The following is a 16,324-nucleotide window of genomic DNA, read 5'->3' as shown; positions in this document are numbered from 1 at the left end:
TTAAGTCTAAACCAATTCTAATATTTGATTTTCAATATTAATTAAAATATAAGACAATTTCTATAATGGTTCAAAAGTGGTTGATTATCGTCTTTATATAATTTAAAAGAAAGCCACTAATTACGACGTCATATTAAACTTTCTTTTTTTTGAGAATCGACCTCATATTAAACTTAATATCGCTAAATGAATCGATTTTAATTAAATGTTGAAATATAAATCCTTAACAAAAATTTTAATTAATTGATTTAATTCAAGATGAGCATGAATGTAAGTGTGCTTTTTCACTATCATTTAGGTTGCAAATTACAGATGACTAGTATAATATATATTTTTAAAAAAAAAACCTAGAACAAAAAGAAAGACAGAATAAACCAAAGTTGTAATGATTATTCATCGGACTATATATGGAGAAAGCAAAGCATTGTTGGATGCAAAGCAACAAACATATCGTTCATCCTCCCAATTTGTTCATCCTCAAAAGGATGAACAATGTTCGTCCGGTGTTTAGTCGGAGTGCGAGAATAAAAACCGCGGTAGATACACTGTGAGAGTGCAGTGGTGATGGGATAAAACTATTTTTTTTATTAATTAGAATTTCAATTATAGTTTAAATTAGAATAATTATGATTAATTAAATTAATTATTAAATTAAATTACTTATAATATTTCATACTAATTTTTGTTCCGATGAACTCGTCGGGGGTAATAAAATTTTAAAAAAGAATCCTTCAAATTTCGATTGAAAAAATAATTTAAATTTATATATTTATATAATTGAGAGGACCAACAGAGCTTTTTTATTGCTTCTTACCAAATAATTTTTTTTATTAATTTTCAACAAATAGATTTTTTTTATAAGTTCCCATTTTTTTAAACTATTTATTTTATTTTATTTTATTTTTTAATTAATTTTTTATTTATACAAACTTCACAATAATGCATATATGTAGAGGTGGCCACGGTTCATAACCCGGCGGTTCCGGTTCGGAACCGCCGGGTCACGGTTTAAGAAAAAGTGGAACCGGCCCGGAACCGCCTAAGAGACGGTTCCATGACGGTTCGGAATCGGACGATTCCGGTTCCGGTTCCGGGTTAAGACAGTTTAGAAAAAAAATTAAAAATAAAATTAAAATTTAATTACTAAAAAATGTAATTTAACAATAAAATAACTCACGGAGATAGTATTATAAGAAAATAATTTTTTTTTTAAAAAAGTTAAAATATTAACCAAAACTTTTACTAAAATAAATATAACATATATTTTATTGCAAAAAGTAAATATATTATATAATAAAGATATAATATATATTTTAAATATATAATATATATTTTAAATATATAATATATATTTTTTATTAACGGGTTCGACCCTTGAACCGCCGGTTCCGACCCGGAACCGCCGGGTCACGGTTCAACAAATCTGGAACCGGCCCGAAACCGCCCTTTGTACGGTTCCGGGCCGGTTTTAGTCCGGTTCCGGGTTTGACCGGTTCCGGTCCGAGTTTGACCGGGCCGGTTCCGGGCCGGTTCACGGGCTGACCCGGCCCATGGCCACCTCTACATATATGGATTGATTTTATCCAGATGTTTGGTTTACCACTTTTTTTTAGATTTCTAGAGTGGATTAACTACTAAGTTTTATAGTAAGTCTTTATTAGTAAGCGGTTAATTTTTAATTTTTTTCTTTTTATTGTGAAAGTCGTTAGCAACATCGATAATTTATATAAACTACTTAGTCAATACTTATTAATTTATGAGTTAATTATATAAAAAATCATAAATTTTGCATGTAGTTTCATTTTAGTCATTATTTTTAAAAGGTGACATTTAAAAACGCGACCTTTCAGTTTTTTGTTTTAAATTCATTATATTAATGTATTTGTGCTGACTAAATTCTTCGTTAAACTATTGATTAAAGATCCGAATTATAAATGTACACCAAATCTTATTATATTTCGGTTAGAGTATGTAGGATTATGAATTTTTAGTCATAAAAAATACACTGAATTTTACTTTAGTGATAGATTTAAAACAAAATGAAAGGTTGTGTATATAAATACCAACTTTTAAGAGTCGTGATTAAAATAAAACTACAAATAAAGATTGTGATTTTTTATATAATTAACCCTCAATTTTTTTTGGATAAATGGTAAGTATATAAACACATTCACAAAGCGATAAGCGACAAAAGAGTCAGAAGCTACCAACTAGGCAAAATTACATAAAAAAATCAATAGAGCGATGAACATCATTTTCTGAGTAAGTGAAACTTTGATTCCTAGTCCGATAAAATTCCACCGCCTTGCAAATGGTTAAGAAAACCAAGCTCTGAGTATTCGAAGATTCCTCTTTAAAAACTCAATTGTTTTGCCCTTTTCATAAATGTCAAACTCCAAAAAACCAAATAAGCTTCCAAATAGGTCGATATCTTCCCGTAGCTAAAGCCACCCGTTGCAGAAAGAAAGATTCAAGAGAAAAAGGAACCACCCAAATAACATTACTGCTAGACAAAATAAGATTCCATAAACTCCATGCCAACTTACAATGAAGAACAATATGAATTAATGATTCCTCACTATCACATAGAGAGCATGAAACATGGTCGTTATTGAGAATACCTCTTCTCTCCAAAATCACGTTTGAAGAGATTCGATCGTGATCCAACAACCAAAGAAGAATTGGATACGAGGAAGTAGAAATTCCTTCCAAACTGCTGCTGCTGAAAACGTGTATCTGTCTTGAGAACTGACCTGTGCAGAATGTAAAGATGCAGTAAACATCTTGGCCATAGATTACACTATGAACTCTGTTGACTGCAGTCAAAGGAACCCGTCGGTTTCATCTTGCAAACCATCCAACCGAGGAAGCAAATTCTGCAGATGAGAAAACTGTTCCTATTCGCCTATACGAAACCTTCTTGATCATTCAAAATTACCAAAATGATTGAGCTGCTGATCTCAAACCGAGACAACCAAAGCTTGTTTTTTTTTTGGAAAAAAGGCCAGGAATAATAGAAAACATTGGTTTGTTTATCCAACGATCCAACCAAAATCGAACTCGTGTTCCATCACTTATAGACATAGAAACCGAGCTCACAAAACAATCACAAGCAACCTTAATTCTTCACACAAACTTGATAAATGTCTTTCTACAAATGCGAAAAATGAAGAGTATTAATTGAATCAATTGCAAACTAATTATCAATCGAGGAATTAGAAGAGACACCACAAATCATAAGGAGTCTTTCTTACACCCCCCCCCCATCGAATACGAGCACAAACGTCAAGCCAAACAACTTTACTAAAACCTCGAGTGTTAACTTTACCATCCATAAAAATCTTCTTATAATATGTTTAAGAGAATCAGCGACAACACATAGAATTCGAAAAGAACCCAAATAACAAACCGACAAACTAAAGAACAAAATTTGATAAAAAATAAGCATACCTTTCAGAGAAAGAAGATTATCTCTCCATGATGAAAGTTGAGAGGAAAAATTAGCAACCACCGGGTCCCAACCTTTTATGCCCACCGTTCTATTTGAAAGGGTAAGGCCTAGATAAGCGATTGGAAGTTCTTCAAATCTACACCCCAAGATTTCAGATGCTCTAGCAAGAGGAGAAGAATCGACATTAAAACCAATAATAGACGACTTTTGGTAATTAATTTTAAGGCCCGACATCAACTCGAAACATCTCAAAATGCAAAGAAGATTGTCAATCATCTCTAAGTCATTCGGAATGAAAAGAAGGCTGTCATCCGCAAACTGTAAAAAATTAATTTAAAATAAGTCTTTATAATTTGAAGTACTTGATTTTTTTCTATTAAAAAAACTTTATTTGTAGAGCATTTATTATTAACGAAGCATTCTTATGACATATAAATCAGCACATATATTATTACCAATCAATTATTAAAATTAATTTAAATAAATTCAACTTCAACCATATTAATATATATTTATAAGGTTTAGTTATTAAAAAATACTTCATATTTTCGATCTTTTTTATATATACCAAACTTTTAAAATCGTCAGCTTTATCTAATTTTTTTAATTTTCAATTTCAGTTGTACTCATTTTTTTAAAGAATTTTTTTTTCTGAAAAAAACTCAAATATGTCCTTTATATTTGACATGTAGTCTAAATAAACCCTTAATTTTTAAAAGGTCCTAAAAAACTGAAACTATATGAAGATAAATTTGAATCTTTTTAAAATGATAATATTCCAACTTTTTTTAGAAAAGGGTACAATAGAAATTAAAAATCGAGATAAAATCTGTGATTTTGAAAGTTGGAATATAAAAAAAATAAAAAAAATTGAAATATTTTTTAACAATTAAGTCGATTCATAATTATCAAATTTAAGCTTATAAACCAATGAGTTATAACTCAAAAAGTATAGGCAAACTGTTAGTTCATATGTTCAAATTCTTCCACTTATAAAATAAAATTGTATAATTATATGAACAAAATATTTGTGTGGTTTAAAGAAGTAATTTATCAAGCTTATATATATATATATATATATATATATATATATATATATATATATATATATATATATATATATATATATATATATATATATATATATATATATAGAAATAGAACAATTAATTTTCATATTTTGGAAAGATACAATGTTAGCTTTCCAAAATTAAAATACAAAACATAGGCACTTTGTTTGGACACATAAGGGCGAAGTAGAGAAGCAAGATGGAAGCAGTAAGTGGGCTTTACCCATTTCGTCATTACAACTACAGTTGTTAATGGAGTTGTTCACTTGCTATCTTCTTCTTCTTCTTCTTGCAAATTCCTATTAAACCCAACTGATCCAATCCTAGATTAAGTAAGTAATCCGACACCAGATTCAAGGGTTTTGTTGGGTTCTAATTCTGTCGGATCACACTCTAAATAATGGCCTATAGAAGGAGACAGCAGCAGTCAAACCCAGCAATCTCCACTTCTTACAGTATAAACGAGGAAGAAGAAGACGGCGAGGAAGATCATCAAACTAACTCATCGTCTCCTACTTCTCTCGCTGCCAAAGCTATTAGAGCTTCTTCTGCTGCTCACAGAGACTCCTCTCTCTCCTCTGCTTATGCCTTTAACCACCGCTCCTCCGCCACCGCCACTGCCGCCTCTACTACAACTGCTTCTAGGGTCAGTTTTCTTAAGTACCCAGATCAAGTTTTGATTGTTTCTATTTGGGTTTTGTTGCTAATGCTTTGTTTTTGTTTTGTGGGTTACTGTAGGATTCAAAGCCACATGAGTACACTTCAATGAAGAATTTAAATGAGTCTAAGCAAGGCTTTTGGGGTGCTCTTTCTAGAAAAGCTAAATCTTTTCTTGATGATGATGCTTATGCTTCTCAACATTTGGATTCACCTGCCAGACCCGCCTACAATCCAGTTAAACCAAAGGTCAAAACTGAATCTAGTATTACGATATTCGAGCTTTCTCATACAAATATTTGATCTTTATTAGGTTTTAATCATACTTAAGCTGCTTGTTAACTGTGCGTGGTTCTAGTATTTTGTTTTGGATTTACATGTCAATGTGATTTTATTTGCATTGTTGCCTGTCCTATTTGCAGCACCAAAATCCATATACCTCTCAGGATAGCGATAAAAAAACAGAAACTCCTAAATTGCAGAAAGGACTCACTGCAATCTCGTCTTCACTAAATTACATCGGCAATGCTGTTGAGGTATGCCTCTGCGGCTAATTGTTTTGATCAAAAATACATTTTTCTTAATTTTGCGGTTCAGTTCATAATTGAAATTCGCCAAATTCTCATTATTGGAGGATTTTTCTTAGTTTTGTGCTAGTTTTCTGTGGTGTGCTCAGGGACATGATGGTGCTTTACTTTTACAGGAGGGTCTTACCATTGTGGAAAATCGAACTTCAGACATCATTCAAGGAACACGTAAGCATATAAGGAAGAAGCCTAGTGCTGCTGCCGTACAGAATCAGGCGACCTATCGTGGCAGTTCGTTGCAACAACCCCAATTACAGACTCAGATGCAACGCCAGATGCAAACGGATCAAGAACTTCAAATAAAAGCATCTCGCGACGTAAGGTGGCAGCTATCTCACTAGTTCATATAATGGAAGTATGTTTTTGCATATGTGGATTGCCCTTAACTTGTGCAGTTCCAGTGGGGAAACTACCCGGTTATATTTTCTCCTAGAAGATGACATTTGTTTAGTTCTCAGGCAGAGATTATCTGCATACTTTTCATCTTGTGCGATGTGTTTTTAAAGGTTTATCCTGCTTTCTGGAGGTTTCGCATGTTCACTGAGCAGAACATTTGGAGATCTGAAAACAAACTTGCTGCCTCTATAGTAAATTTTTTATTGACCTTTGATGCTGTTCTTATTAGTTGACAACCTATGTTTCCAACATAAAGTTAATTCATGGCAATCTTTCTTTAAGGTCTGTTGCATGTGAGTTTAACTGGCACATTATATAGGGTATATAAAAAAAAACTTGAGGAGCAGTCTTGTAGCTTAAAAGGGCTATTAATGATCTGAATTACTTGGCATGGCAGTTTAATAAATTTTCACTCAGAGGCATGATCGTCCATTATTTCGTGTCCCAGGTTGCAATGGCTATGGCTGCGAAGGCTAAGCTTCTTCTAAGAGAGCTGAAAACTGTTAAAGCAGATTTCGCTTTTGCTAAGGAGCGATGTGCTCAGCTGGAGGAGGAAAATAGAATCCTTAGAGAGCATCGTGAAAGAGGGGACAGCCCAGAAGATGATGATTTGGTATGCATGTTCTTTCACTCCCTCGTAATTTCTTTTTTTTTCCCCTCATTTTCCATTTTATTTAATATAGGATGATTTAAAAGATGATGATAAAGTTGTAAGTGAACCAGCATATGTTCTTGATTATGTGCTTATGTGTACTGACCTGAACATGCCAAAATACTTTTTTTTTTATCTTACAGTAAGTATTTTTTAATTGTTAAAGTAATTATTTGGTTCCTATCGTTCAATGAGATGTCGTGAATGCTAGAATATTTTGTATGATATGGCCAATTCCATATTCAAACCTTTTTGGATAACTGAAGACAGTCAGCTAGTGTTCGGTCTCTTTTATGGTTATATGCTCTTTCTTGTTGATGCAATGTTAGGGATGAGAAGATTTGGGATTTTCACCAGGTTGATGATAGGATAACTTGTAAATTTGCAGTCAAATGGAGACTCGAATTATCAATTATAAGATACAGTAGAAAATCTCAAAATGCGCTACCAAAGTTAAGTATGTCAGACATATAATATGAAAATATGTATTGAATGCTCCTTTAAGAGATGAAACTTTTTTATCAAGCTGTTGGTTCCCTAACTTGCTTTCGAAAAGCCAGCGTTGCAGCTTAAGAGAGAAGATTTGGGATTTTCACCAGGTTGATAGGATAACTTGTAAATTTGCAGTCAAATGGAGACTCGAATTATCAATTATAAGATACAGTTGAAAATCTCAAAATGCGCTACCAAAGTTAAGTATGTCAGACATATAATATAAAAATATGTATTGAATGCTCCTTTAACCTTGCAGCTTAAGAGATCTAATAGCGTAAGGGATACCCTTAGCTTTGGCCATTTATATATATATAAGAAATAAATTGGTGAATTTTTTTTCTTATATATATAAATGGCCAAAGCTAATTGCATGTATTAATACATTTAATTTCACTTCTCGTGAATATGAATTTTGCAATTCAAGGTTCACAATTTCACATGTCGAGTAAAATTATATCACCTATGCCAGTGCCAGACTACCAAGGACCAAGGAAACTAAGCAACTAGCACTCATTAATATCTTTCATAGTTTCAAAAATCTTTTGGAGAGGAAAGGGCATCTGAATAAGATACAGAACGAGCCAATGTATAGGGCAGGTCGATTCGAAATTGAAGAGAAAGTTTTGGGTGCATTAGGACTAGAAGGAAAAGTATAATGAATAAGAAAAGAGTAAGAATTATCCACCTTGATTCTTTTTCAAATTCTTAGAATCCAAAATTGAAGCAAATCATATGGTCTAGATTGATGATTTCCATTTCAAGTCACATGTCCGGTCCATATTGCTGATGGTTGCAATCAAATTGTATGATCTCTGATAACTCAAAAAGAATAGCAGTAAGAAGATCACAGTCAATTGATGGTTTATTTGATTTTTAGAGGCTGTTGTAGATATATGGAATGATGCAATTGTTGTTCAAATGTGCTAGTGCTTGGTATACTCGAGTATTCTCTGACCTATTAGACCTGGTCATATACTTGTGTGCATTTCAGTATACAACGTTGAAATGAAGTGCATAATAATTGTTAATGAACACCATGCAATGCATTATAACAGAGACAACTTAAGGTATTAATAAGAAACAAGTTTTGCTGAAGAGATGATAGAGAGCATGAGCTTGTGCGACAGATAGGGAGAGATCGAAAAATGTTCTGGTGATGCACAACAATGGTAACCTATATATATTGTGATTTCATGGATCATGGCCGCATAATTAGGCTGTATAGTCTGTTGTAGATAGTAGAAATACTGATTATTGGTTATTAAAAATAGGGAAACTTATTAGAAAAATTATTGCACGCAATTAAATAGGTAGGAAAGGTAAAAAGAACCCGACTCCAATATTCTTTTTTTTTGGTTACCATATTGCCTTGATTAAATGCTAAATCCAGTTCTGGCGATGAATATTTCTAATCCCAAATATTTACAAAGCTTCAGGGAGAGTTCATCTCTTGATGGATGCTTTATATGGTGTGCTACTTACAGAGCTGTCTGTTTTGATTGTACTTTCACATTTCTTAAGAATTTTATTACAAAAGTCTTGGAGTTTAAACTAGACACCGTGCTCTTTCTTTCTTGTAATACAAATTGCTAACAGAATAGATAACAAATTAGTGATCATTCGACCAATGATCCTTATTTCATGGTAAATAGCTTTCTGATTTGTGTTTAATTGCTAATGAGTTCTACTAGAAGTAAGAGAAGAAAAGCATTATATTGTTCTGGTTGAACAATAATTTATGATTGAAGCAAGTTCCTTTTCTTCTATAAAAAAAATCACATTCTGATGCATTTTTCTACTCCAGATACGACTTCAACTTGAAACTTTATTATCAGAAAAGGCTCGATTGGCACATGAGAATTCAGTCTATGCTCGGGAGAATCGATTCCTAAGGGAGGTTGTTGAATACCACCAACTTACCATGCAGGACGTTGTATACCTAGACGAGAGCACCGAGGAAGTCACGGAAGTATATCCCATAAAAGTGGTGTCCAATACTCAATCTTTTGCAGCTACATCACTCTCCCCAGAAGCTTCACTTGGTTCAGGTCTGCAACCTATTCCAGACGCTTATCCTCGGCCTGTGCCTCCACCAGGACTTTTGGAGGTTCCTAAAAGCTCCGTTCCCTCAAATCTAAGAGCTTCCTCAACTGCCGCTTTAGACACAAAAGATTATTCAAGTTCTGGTTGAATAGAATTGCTCCACATTTGTATTTTTTTTTTTTACATGCATAAATGTGCAACTGTATGTTAAATGTCCGTGATTCACTTTTCTGTCAATTCATTTTTCAGTCTCTTGTGGCTGATACTGATGTATATTTCCTATCATGTATTTTACACCTATATTAATATATTTTTGTGTTCGAACTGTTTTTGGATTTCTGAAAATTGTTCTACATTTGTGTTATTGTTTTCTATACGAATTTACTTGCAGAACGCTCTAAATATAGTATATGATCTCTGAATGTATATATAGCGCTACTTAAACTATTGGCAATTTTCCGTTCCTCCTACATGTACTACTGCTACTTTATCAACCATATGTCATAGCAAATATATATTACAAAAATAAAAATAATATGTGAACAAATTATGAAGCAAATCTATAATGAGATCACATAAGCAGATCTCAATTTATTTTGCAATCAGATATAACTTTTGGTTGATGTTATAATAGACTACAAGCGATATGATACAAAGGAGGACTGATGTAGTAAATGGACAGTCAGAGCTACAGAGATTGTGTATTTTATACAAATTACAGTAAACAGGCTTGCATTTTCACCTCTAACTAGCCTTTTGATGGTGAGAAAGTTTGAACACAACACCAACGCGCCGTTTCAAAGTACAAGAGGTTTGCGAGGGTCCTCATCAAGCAGAAAATGTTAGAATAACTGGAAATACAAACTAGTTGAACCATCACTGTACGATCTGATATCTGCCGGTTTTACCAATGCTCTGCACAATGGACATGTTCTTTCTCTCTCAAACCTGAACTCGGTCAGAAAGGCACACATTAAGCATAGGTAAAAAGTCGGAAGGCAACAATACCAATTCAAAGAATTTATTGTCCAACGGAAGAAAAGGCAACAAACAAGTGCAATGCAGTAAAAGCTCAAGGAACAGCTTGCCGGCTGCAACTTATTGCGGTTGACCATTATTTGACAGAGGAGTGCTAACTAGTGTTTTTCCGCTGGTAATTTTTTTTTTTTTTTTTAAGTTCAGGTTTTCATGTTTTGCAACTTTCCCAGGTTTAGAGATAAAAGATTAGCAGTCACTAGCCAAAATTCTTTTGAATGAAAACCCTTACTGAAAAAGTCAATAATGGAGGCTGGGGGTGTGCAAAAATCAAAGGGGATCAAATCAAAATAACAGGTTTGGTTTGATTCCTACTTACATTTGGTTTGGTTCGATTTATTTTCCTACAGAAATCCGAAAAAACTGGAGAAAAAAAATAGTTATTATAATTTGCTGAAAATATGACTAAATCTTAAGTTATCTACATGGTTATGCTATAGTTATTCAGCTATTTGGCATAGGTTTAAATATCAGCATCGACATTTCTGTCTATTTTACTTCAAACAATTGAAAAAAAAAACATTTAAGATACTTGTCCTGGAAATCGAATCCATGGTAGAAAGATAAAACACTGTATTCCCTTTTCACAATGCCACTAACTCTGTTTTGACATATTTCACCAAATATCCTATATATCAGTACCAACAAGAGCTGAACTTATTTTTTCCTCCCACTTCGGCTCCGTTTTCTTTGGGCTTCAGAAGCATCGATTCTGGTGTGCATGTCCAGTAACCGAACAGACCAAATGGACACTCCTAATGGAGGCTATATAACCATAAACAAAATTTCATGGATATGCAAAATGCTTCATAAATAATAACACATCCATCAATAATATGGCTTTTGGTTTCTTGTAAGGGGTTACTCCTAACTTCATCATGCACATGCACACCAAACATGCATGAATTGGAAATGGGTGCACATGCAAAAGACTTTTTCTAGGACATACATGAAGACTGAAGGTGGAGAAAATTACCATTCTGATACACAATCTTCGCAAAAGATGTGCTTGCAGCGCAGCAAAATGGGTGCATGCATCTTCTCCTGGCAAATAGCACAGAGATCCCCTGCTGCATTGACCTGCAATCATTGCCAACAGCTTAAAACGTGCCACCAACCACATGCAAGAGAAGATTACTATTTCCATGGTCTACTATTGATAACTAATAAAGAACCAGACACGGAGAGCACCAGGCATGTGATGGTGCCATTTTTTTAAATTGCCGTAGACTCTTTTGATATTTTTAGTCTATGCTTGGATACACCGGAGGGATGACAGGTGAACAATATAATTTCTGCTTCACATGAAATTTTGATAAGGATGTCACTTGCTCATTAAACTTTAAGCACCATATTGCACCTTGCCATTGAGGTGTAAACCTGAAACAGCCACAAGCTATGCCATAATGCTTAATTTTAAAGAGTTGTTTTATCCCATTTAAATTTGGATAATTCCGAATCAACATCAAAATTTATTTTCTTGAAAGATTTAGTTGATTTGCATCCATAGATAAGACCTCACTCATAAAGAGATTATATGTCTCCCCCTTTCTAAAGCAAAGCGTCCGACTTCGAATGAGGTGAAGTGTGATTTCATAGCCACAAATGAGCAAGCTAGGAATAAAAGAAAGAGAGAGAGATCACACTGCTCAAAGAAGATCATTCACCTGCTCAGATGTGGCATAAGAACCATAATGCATTTCTTTACGTGATAAAGCCCTCAACGCAGTAAAGAACAGTTGAACCTACATAGACATGTTGATGAACTCTGAGGTTGTGTTTTGAGAGAAATGATAAATAATCGGCTACTAATTTTCAATAAAGATAGCACGTAGCTTATGGAAACAAGCATACCTTCCTCAAAACTGATGTAAGCTTGAAGGTCAAATACAATCCTGTAATTAATGAAGAAAATAAGCTCCCGTACTCTTTATTTAAGAAGAATCTATACCAGACAGGTGCTGGCAACAAGGCACGATATAGCAACAAAAAATACTCCATGAGAGTCAGCATTTGACCCTGAAAATAAGAAAAGTTTTCAATAGAGTGGAAGACGTATAATGAAATGGTGTATAACAGTTACAACAGATGCTGATAGAAAGTGTAATCTTTGTTGCTTACTAACCTGCTTCCGGTAATTTTGCCCTCTACTATTCTTGTAATACAGCAAAAGTATACATTTGAAAGCCATAGCTACCTGCCGCGCCATAGCATCTGAAAAAGAATACTGTTACTGAGAATGTTTAGACCATATAAATATAGCAGGAGGATGTGATGCATGTTTAGGGTGTTAATACTCTGAGGAGAGAAAGTACCTTCTTCTCCAATCTCATCTTAATTTACTCAGAATTTTTCTTTACCAGTGTAAAAATGAAAAGCACATTTTCGTATTGCATACATCTGAAAAACTTGAATAAACATGCTTTCCTTTATCAGAAAATTTGGGGACACTGCCAAAATGACTAATGTGCTCCCTAGAATCTAACATAAGGATAAGGGGGAAAATATTTCCAAAAAAATAGTTTTACTTAGGGCTCCTTTGTTTCTATGTATCGAAAGGGGTCAGTAGAAAACATATAACCAAATACTATTTGATTAAAGAGCACCCAGAAACCGTTTAGAGTCCAAATTAACAGAATGTTAGCAGTATAAGTTCCTCACATTTCCACTCAGGTAAAATATCAAAGTATCAAGAGAAACAGTCATCAAAACATGTACAATCAATTTTATATCCAGACTATTTTCAATAATAGTCATATGAGTGTCACTGTGTCACTAGATAAGGTTCTTAATATTGATAAGGGTTCTCAATATTAACTATGTGACCAGCATACCAAAACCCCACATAAGATGAAAAATTCATCAGTTAACTTATGAAGGATTATAAAAACCGGCTTTATTCTTACAAAGCTACATGTCCAACTAGGAACTCTGATTACATAAGAAGGCTGAATCTTAATTTTACCAGACATGTGCACATATATACAAAAGCTAAGAGATTGTAAGAACTAACCGTTAACCACAATTATAAATACAGCATGCCAGAAAGGAGGCACTTTGGTAGGCGGAAGCAAAGCCAACGGGTAAAGAAGATCATCATTTAAATACCACCAATAAATGGATACCACGTGAAGCATGAACAATACAGTCATGGTTACAAGTACATAGTTCTTTCTCTCTCCCTGCAAAAAATCAAAACATACAGTCCTCATTTCCAATAATTAAAAATCAAACATGATTCTGTTATAAAACAATCATAAAGCAATTAAAAGAACACCTTTAACGCCGTCTGTTTCCTTAAAACATCATTTGATTTGAATAAAACAGCAGCAATCCATAATGTCACACAAAACCCTGAAACAAATTCACGAATTGGATTACAAAATTTACCACTTTACAAGAGTTCAAATTTGCAGTCAACAGCATATATCCAAGAACTAACATAACCATGAATCTAGGTAGCACGAACACTTCATTCAATCAACGTTTTCCATGGGAACGTGTCGAACATTGATGTTTCGGACACTAAACTTCACTTTTACACAAGAAACTTTAAAATAACACTGTTTCGCAGTCCGAGCTACCTAGAGCATGATCAAAGAATGAAGATTACCTTGTAAATGCTGGCGAATGAAAACAAGCAATAGTAGCAAAGAAAAGGGAAGAATTTGCTCAATCCACCTAGCAATATTTTGAATATCATATCTCTGATAAGAAGAAGAATTAGAAGAAGAGGCATCAGTAGTACCCCCAGCCACCGCCCCATCAGAAGCTAGCGTTTCAGGTAACACTTCACCACCACCAGGTTGATCATTTAACAAAGCCGAGGTTGAAGATTCCACCCCACCACCATTACCACCGCCGCCGCCGCCACTAATTATCCTAATAGTAACCTCCTGATGATGATCATCACCACCACCACCACCTCTATTAAACCCCCGAGAAGACGACGGAGGAGAAGAAGGAGGAGAACCGGTGGCGCCTCCCCTTCCACCTCCACCTCCAAGAATGCCCGAATACTCCAAAAGGGTAGTTAACGGAGCATGAATCAAATTAGAAGCCGCAATATTTAACCCATATCTTCTTGAATTGCTAATACTGGTGGTATTAACACCAACATCAGAAGATAAAGAAGAGGAGGAAGATGAAGAAGGTAAATAATTATCAGAAGAACAAGACTCCATTAATGGGATTCTTTCTTGAAAATAGAATTAAAATTACTGCTAATTTTAGCCAAGAAATATAGAAAATATCATTTCTTGATCTTTACGTCTCTGTCAAAGCCTTGAGATTCTTTCTTGGGCTCTCTGATTCTGACTTTTTCTCTAATAATTTACAGATTATATTAACATTTCAACTGACTATTAATCAAAAACAAGACGGAGGAATTGTTTGGTTAAAAGAAATGGGAGCTAGTGTGAGCTGGGTTTTTTTAGAATTGGGAGTCTGGAAATTGATGGGCAGAGAAAAAAATGAAATTGAAGGGAAGATAAGAAATCATTAAATGCCATACATAGATATGGTGATAGATAGGATAGATCAAAGGATTTATCTTTATAACCGCGAAAACTACCTACTACCATTACATATTCTTACACCAACTTAAGTAATCTTGTCAAATTTTATCTTGCCACCTAGTTCCCTTAATTGCATTTCCAAAATCTCGAGTTTCTTCAAAATCGTATTATACTCCCTCCGCTCCGTAAAGATAGAAAAAGTAACTCTTTTACAAGAATTAAGAAAATAATTAATTATAGGTAATTTATAATAATTTTTTTAAATTATCCTTTTAATTTATTGAAGTAAATCATACTCCCTCCGTCCCAAATTGATAGGCACTATTTCAAATTTTTTTGTCCCAAATTATAGGCAGTCATTTATTGCTAAAATAATAAAATGGCATGAATACCCTCATTAACTATATTATATTACATTAAAAAGAGAACAAACACCACTAAAAGACAAAGTCAACACTGCATTAAATAAGGGTAAGTGTGGTATGTTTTTATGAAATTACTCTTTTTATATAAATTTGCTAAATTCCTTAATACTTGTGTTTGTCCTAAACTGCCTATCAATTTGGGACAGAGGGAGTAATAAATTAGTGATTCACACAACCCAAAGCCACTATATAAACATTAGCCAATATAATTTTAGATGCATAAAAAGCATATAATGAAACTTTAAATCGATTAATGTTGATATAAAAATATTTTAATAATTTTATAGTAACTAACACTACTTTTTCTATTTTTGTGTGACAAAAAAAGTAGCTACTTTTTCTATCTTTACGGGACAGAGGGAGTATCATTTTAGTAATGTCTCAATCTTTTTTTTGTCAAAGGCTAAAATTTTCATTAATAATAACGAAAATTACATAAATGAACGGTTTTTCAACAAATTGAAAAAACTGTTCTAAGATAATGATGAGTGCTGTAAATACAGCTGTACATACAGTCATCGATAAGAGCTTTTCAAACCACCAAATGGGTCACCCAATACATTTATGATTCAAATATTGAATTACGATCTTAAAACTTCAAGCTATTGAAATCCAATCTTCTATCATGAAACCAAAAATTAGATCTAATAAAAAACAAAACACAAAATCAAAGAGCATCTCCCAAATCTTAGATCTACAAGAATATAGATCTAAAACTTCTAAAAAAAGTGATAGAATCTTGAGCGATCTAAAGCTTCGAATCAAAGAGTTGCGAAAGACCTTCAAAGGTTATTCAACCAACTAAAATCCAAACAAACAAACATATTAAATAAGATTTATTGAAAAAAAGAGATAGATCTATAAATAATAATGATATATTACTAAGTTTCTCTCTCCTGTTTTCTCTCAGCGCGGGATAAGCTTTTATAGCTAATTTACGCTGTTTTTCAAATCATGGGGAAGAAGACGAAGAAAGTAACTATTGCTTCAGCAAAA

General features: G+C 33.6%; 2 protein-coding genes across 3 annotated transcripts; one reads left to right on the top strand and one right to left on the bottom strand.

The window, feature by feature from the left end:
• Positions 1-4,675: 4,675 nt before the first annotated feature.
• On the top strand, positions 4,676-9,677 carry LOC126667871 (uncharacterized). The gene is made up of 6 exons (XM_050360987.2): positions 4,676-5,167; positions 5,260-5,427; positions 5,601-5,714; positions 5,882-6,082; positions 6,610-6,774; positions 9,113-9,677. The coding sequence occupies exons 1-6, from the start codon at positions 4,922-4,924 to the stop codon at positions 9,497-9,499; spliced, it is 1,281 nt and encodes a 426-aa protein (XP_050216944.1). The 5' UTR covers positions 4,676-4,921; the 3' UTR covers positions 9,500-9,677.
• Positions 9,678-9,898: 221 nt separating this feature from the next.
• On the bottom strand, positions 9,899-14,952 carry LOC126667870 (uncharacterized). Of its 2 annotated transcripts, XM_050360985.2 has the most exons (8): positions 14,000-14,946; positions 13,664-13,740; positions 13,400-13,568; positions 12,512-12,600; positions 12,241-12,405; positions 12,054-12,131; positions 11,363-11,466; positions 9,899-10,299 (listed from the first exon to the last, which is right to left on the bottom strand). In XM_050360985.2, the coding sequence occupies exons 1-8, from the start codon at positions 14,568-14,570 to the stop codon at positions 10,194-10,196; spliced, it is 1,359 nt and encodes a 452-aa protein (XP_050216942.1). In that variant the 5' UTR covers positions 14,571-14,946; the 3' UTR covers positions 9,899-10,193. The 2 variants fall into 2 exon arrangements, with proteins under 2 accessions (XP_050216942.1, XP_050216943.1); XM_050360986.2 differs by lacking the exons at positions 9,899-10,299; positions 11,363-11,466 and adding an exon at positions 11,476-11,766 and having other exon boundaries at positions 14,000-14,952.
• Positions 14,953-16,324: the final 1,372 nt, after the last annotated feature.

The sequence above is a fragment of the Mercurialis annua genome, linkage group LG2 (genome assembly GCF_937616625.2).
Source record: "Mercurialis annua linkage group LG2, ddMerAnnu1.2, whole genome shotgun sequence".
Classification (NCBI taxonomy): Eukaryota; Viridiplantae; Streptophyta; class Magnoliopsida; order Malpighiales; family Euphorbiaceae; genus Mercurialis; species Mercurialis annua.
Note: the sequence above shows the minus strand (reverse complement) of the source record. Positions and strands in the feature narration are given on the sequence as shown.

Excerpts from the sequence above, each read along its gene's own strand:
- LOC126667871 (XM_050360987.2), top strand. The coding sequence starts at position 4,922 with ATGGCCTATAGAAGGAGACAGCAGCAGTCAAACCCAGCAATCTCCACT. Across the intron at positions 5,168-5,259 it reads CTACTACAACTGCTTCTAGG|GATTCAAAGCCACATGAGTA; the intron begins GTCAGTTTTCTT and ends GGGTTACTGTAG. Across the intron at positions 6,775-9,112 it reads GCCCAGAAGATGATGATTTG|ATACGACTTCAACTTGAAAC; the intron begins GTATGCATGTTC and ends TTTCTACTCCAG.
- LOC126667870 (XM_050360985.2), bottom strand. The coding sequence starts at position 14,570 with ATGGAGTCTTGTTCTTCTGATAATTATTTACCTTCTTCATCTTCCTCC. Across the intron at positions 13,741-13,999 it reads CATTCGCCAGCATTTACAAG|GGTTTTGTGTGACATTATGG; the intron begins GTAATCTTCATT and ends AATTTGTTTCAG. Across the intron at positions 10,300-11,362 it reads GAAGATTGTGTATCAGAATG|GTTTGAGAGAGAAAGAACAT; the intron begins GTAATTTTCTCC and ends GACCGAGTTCAG.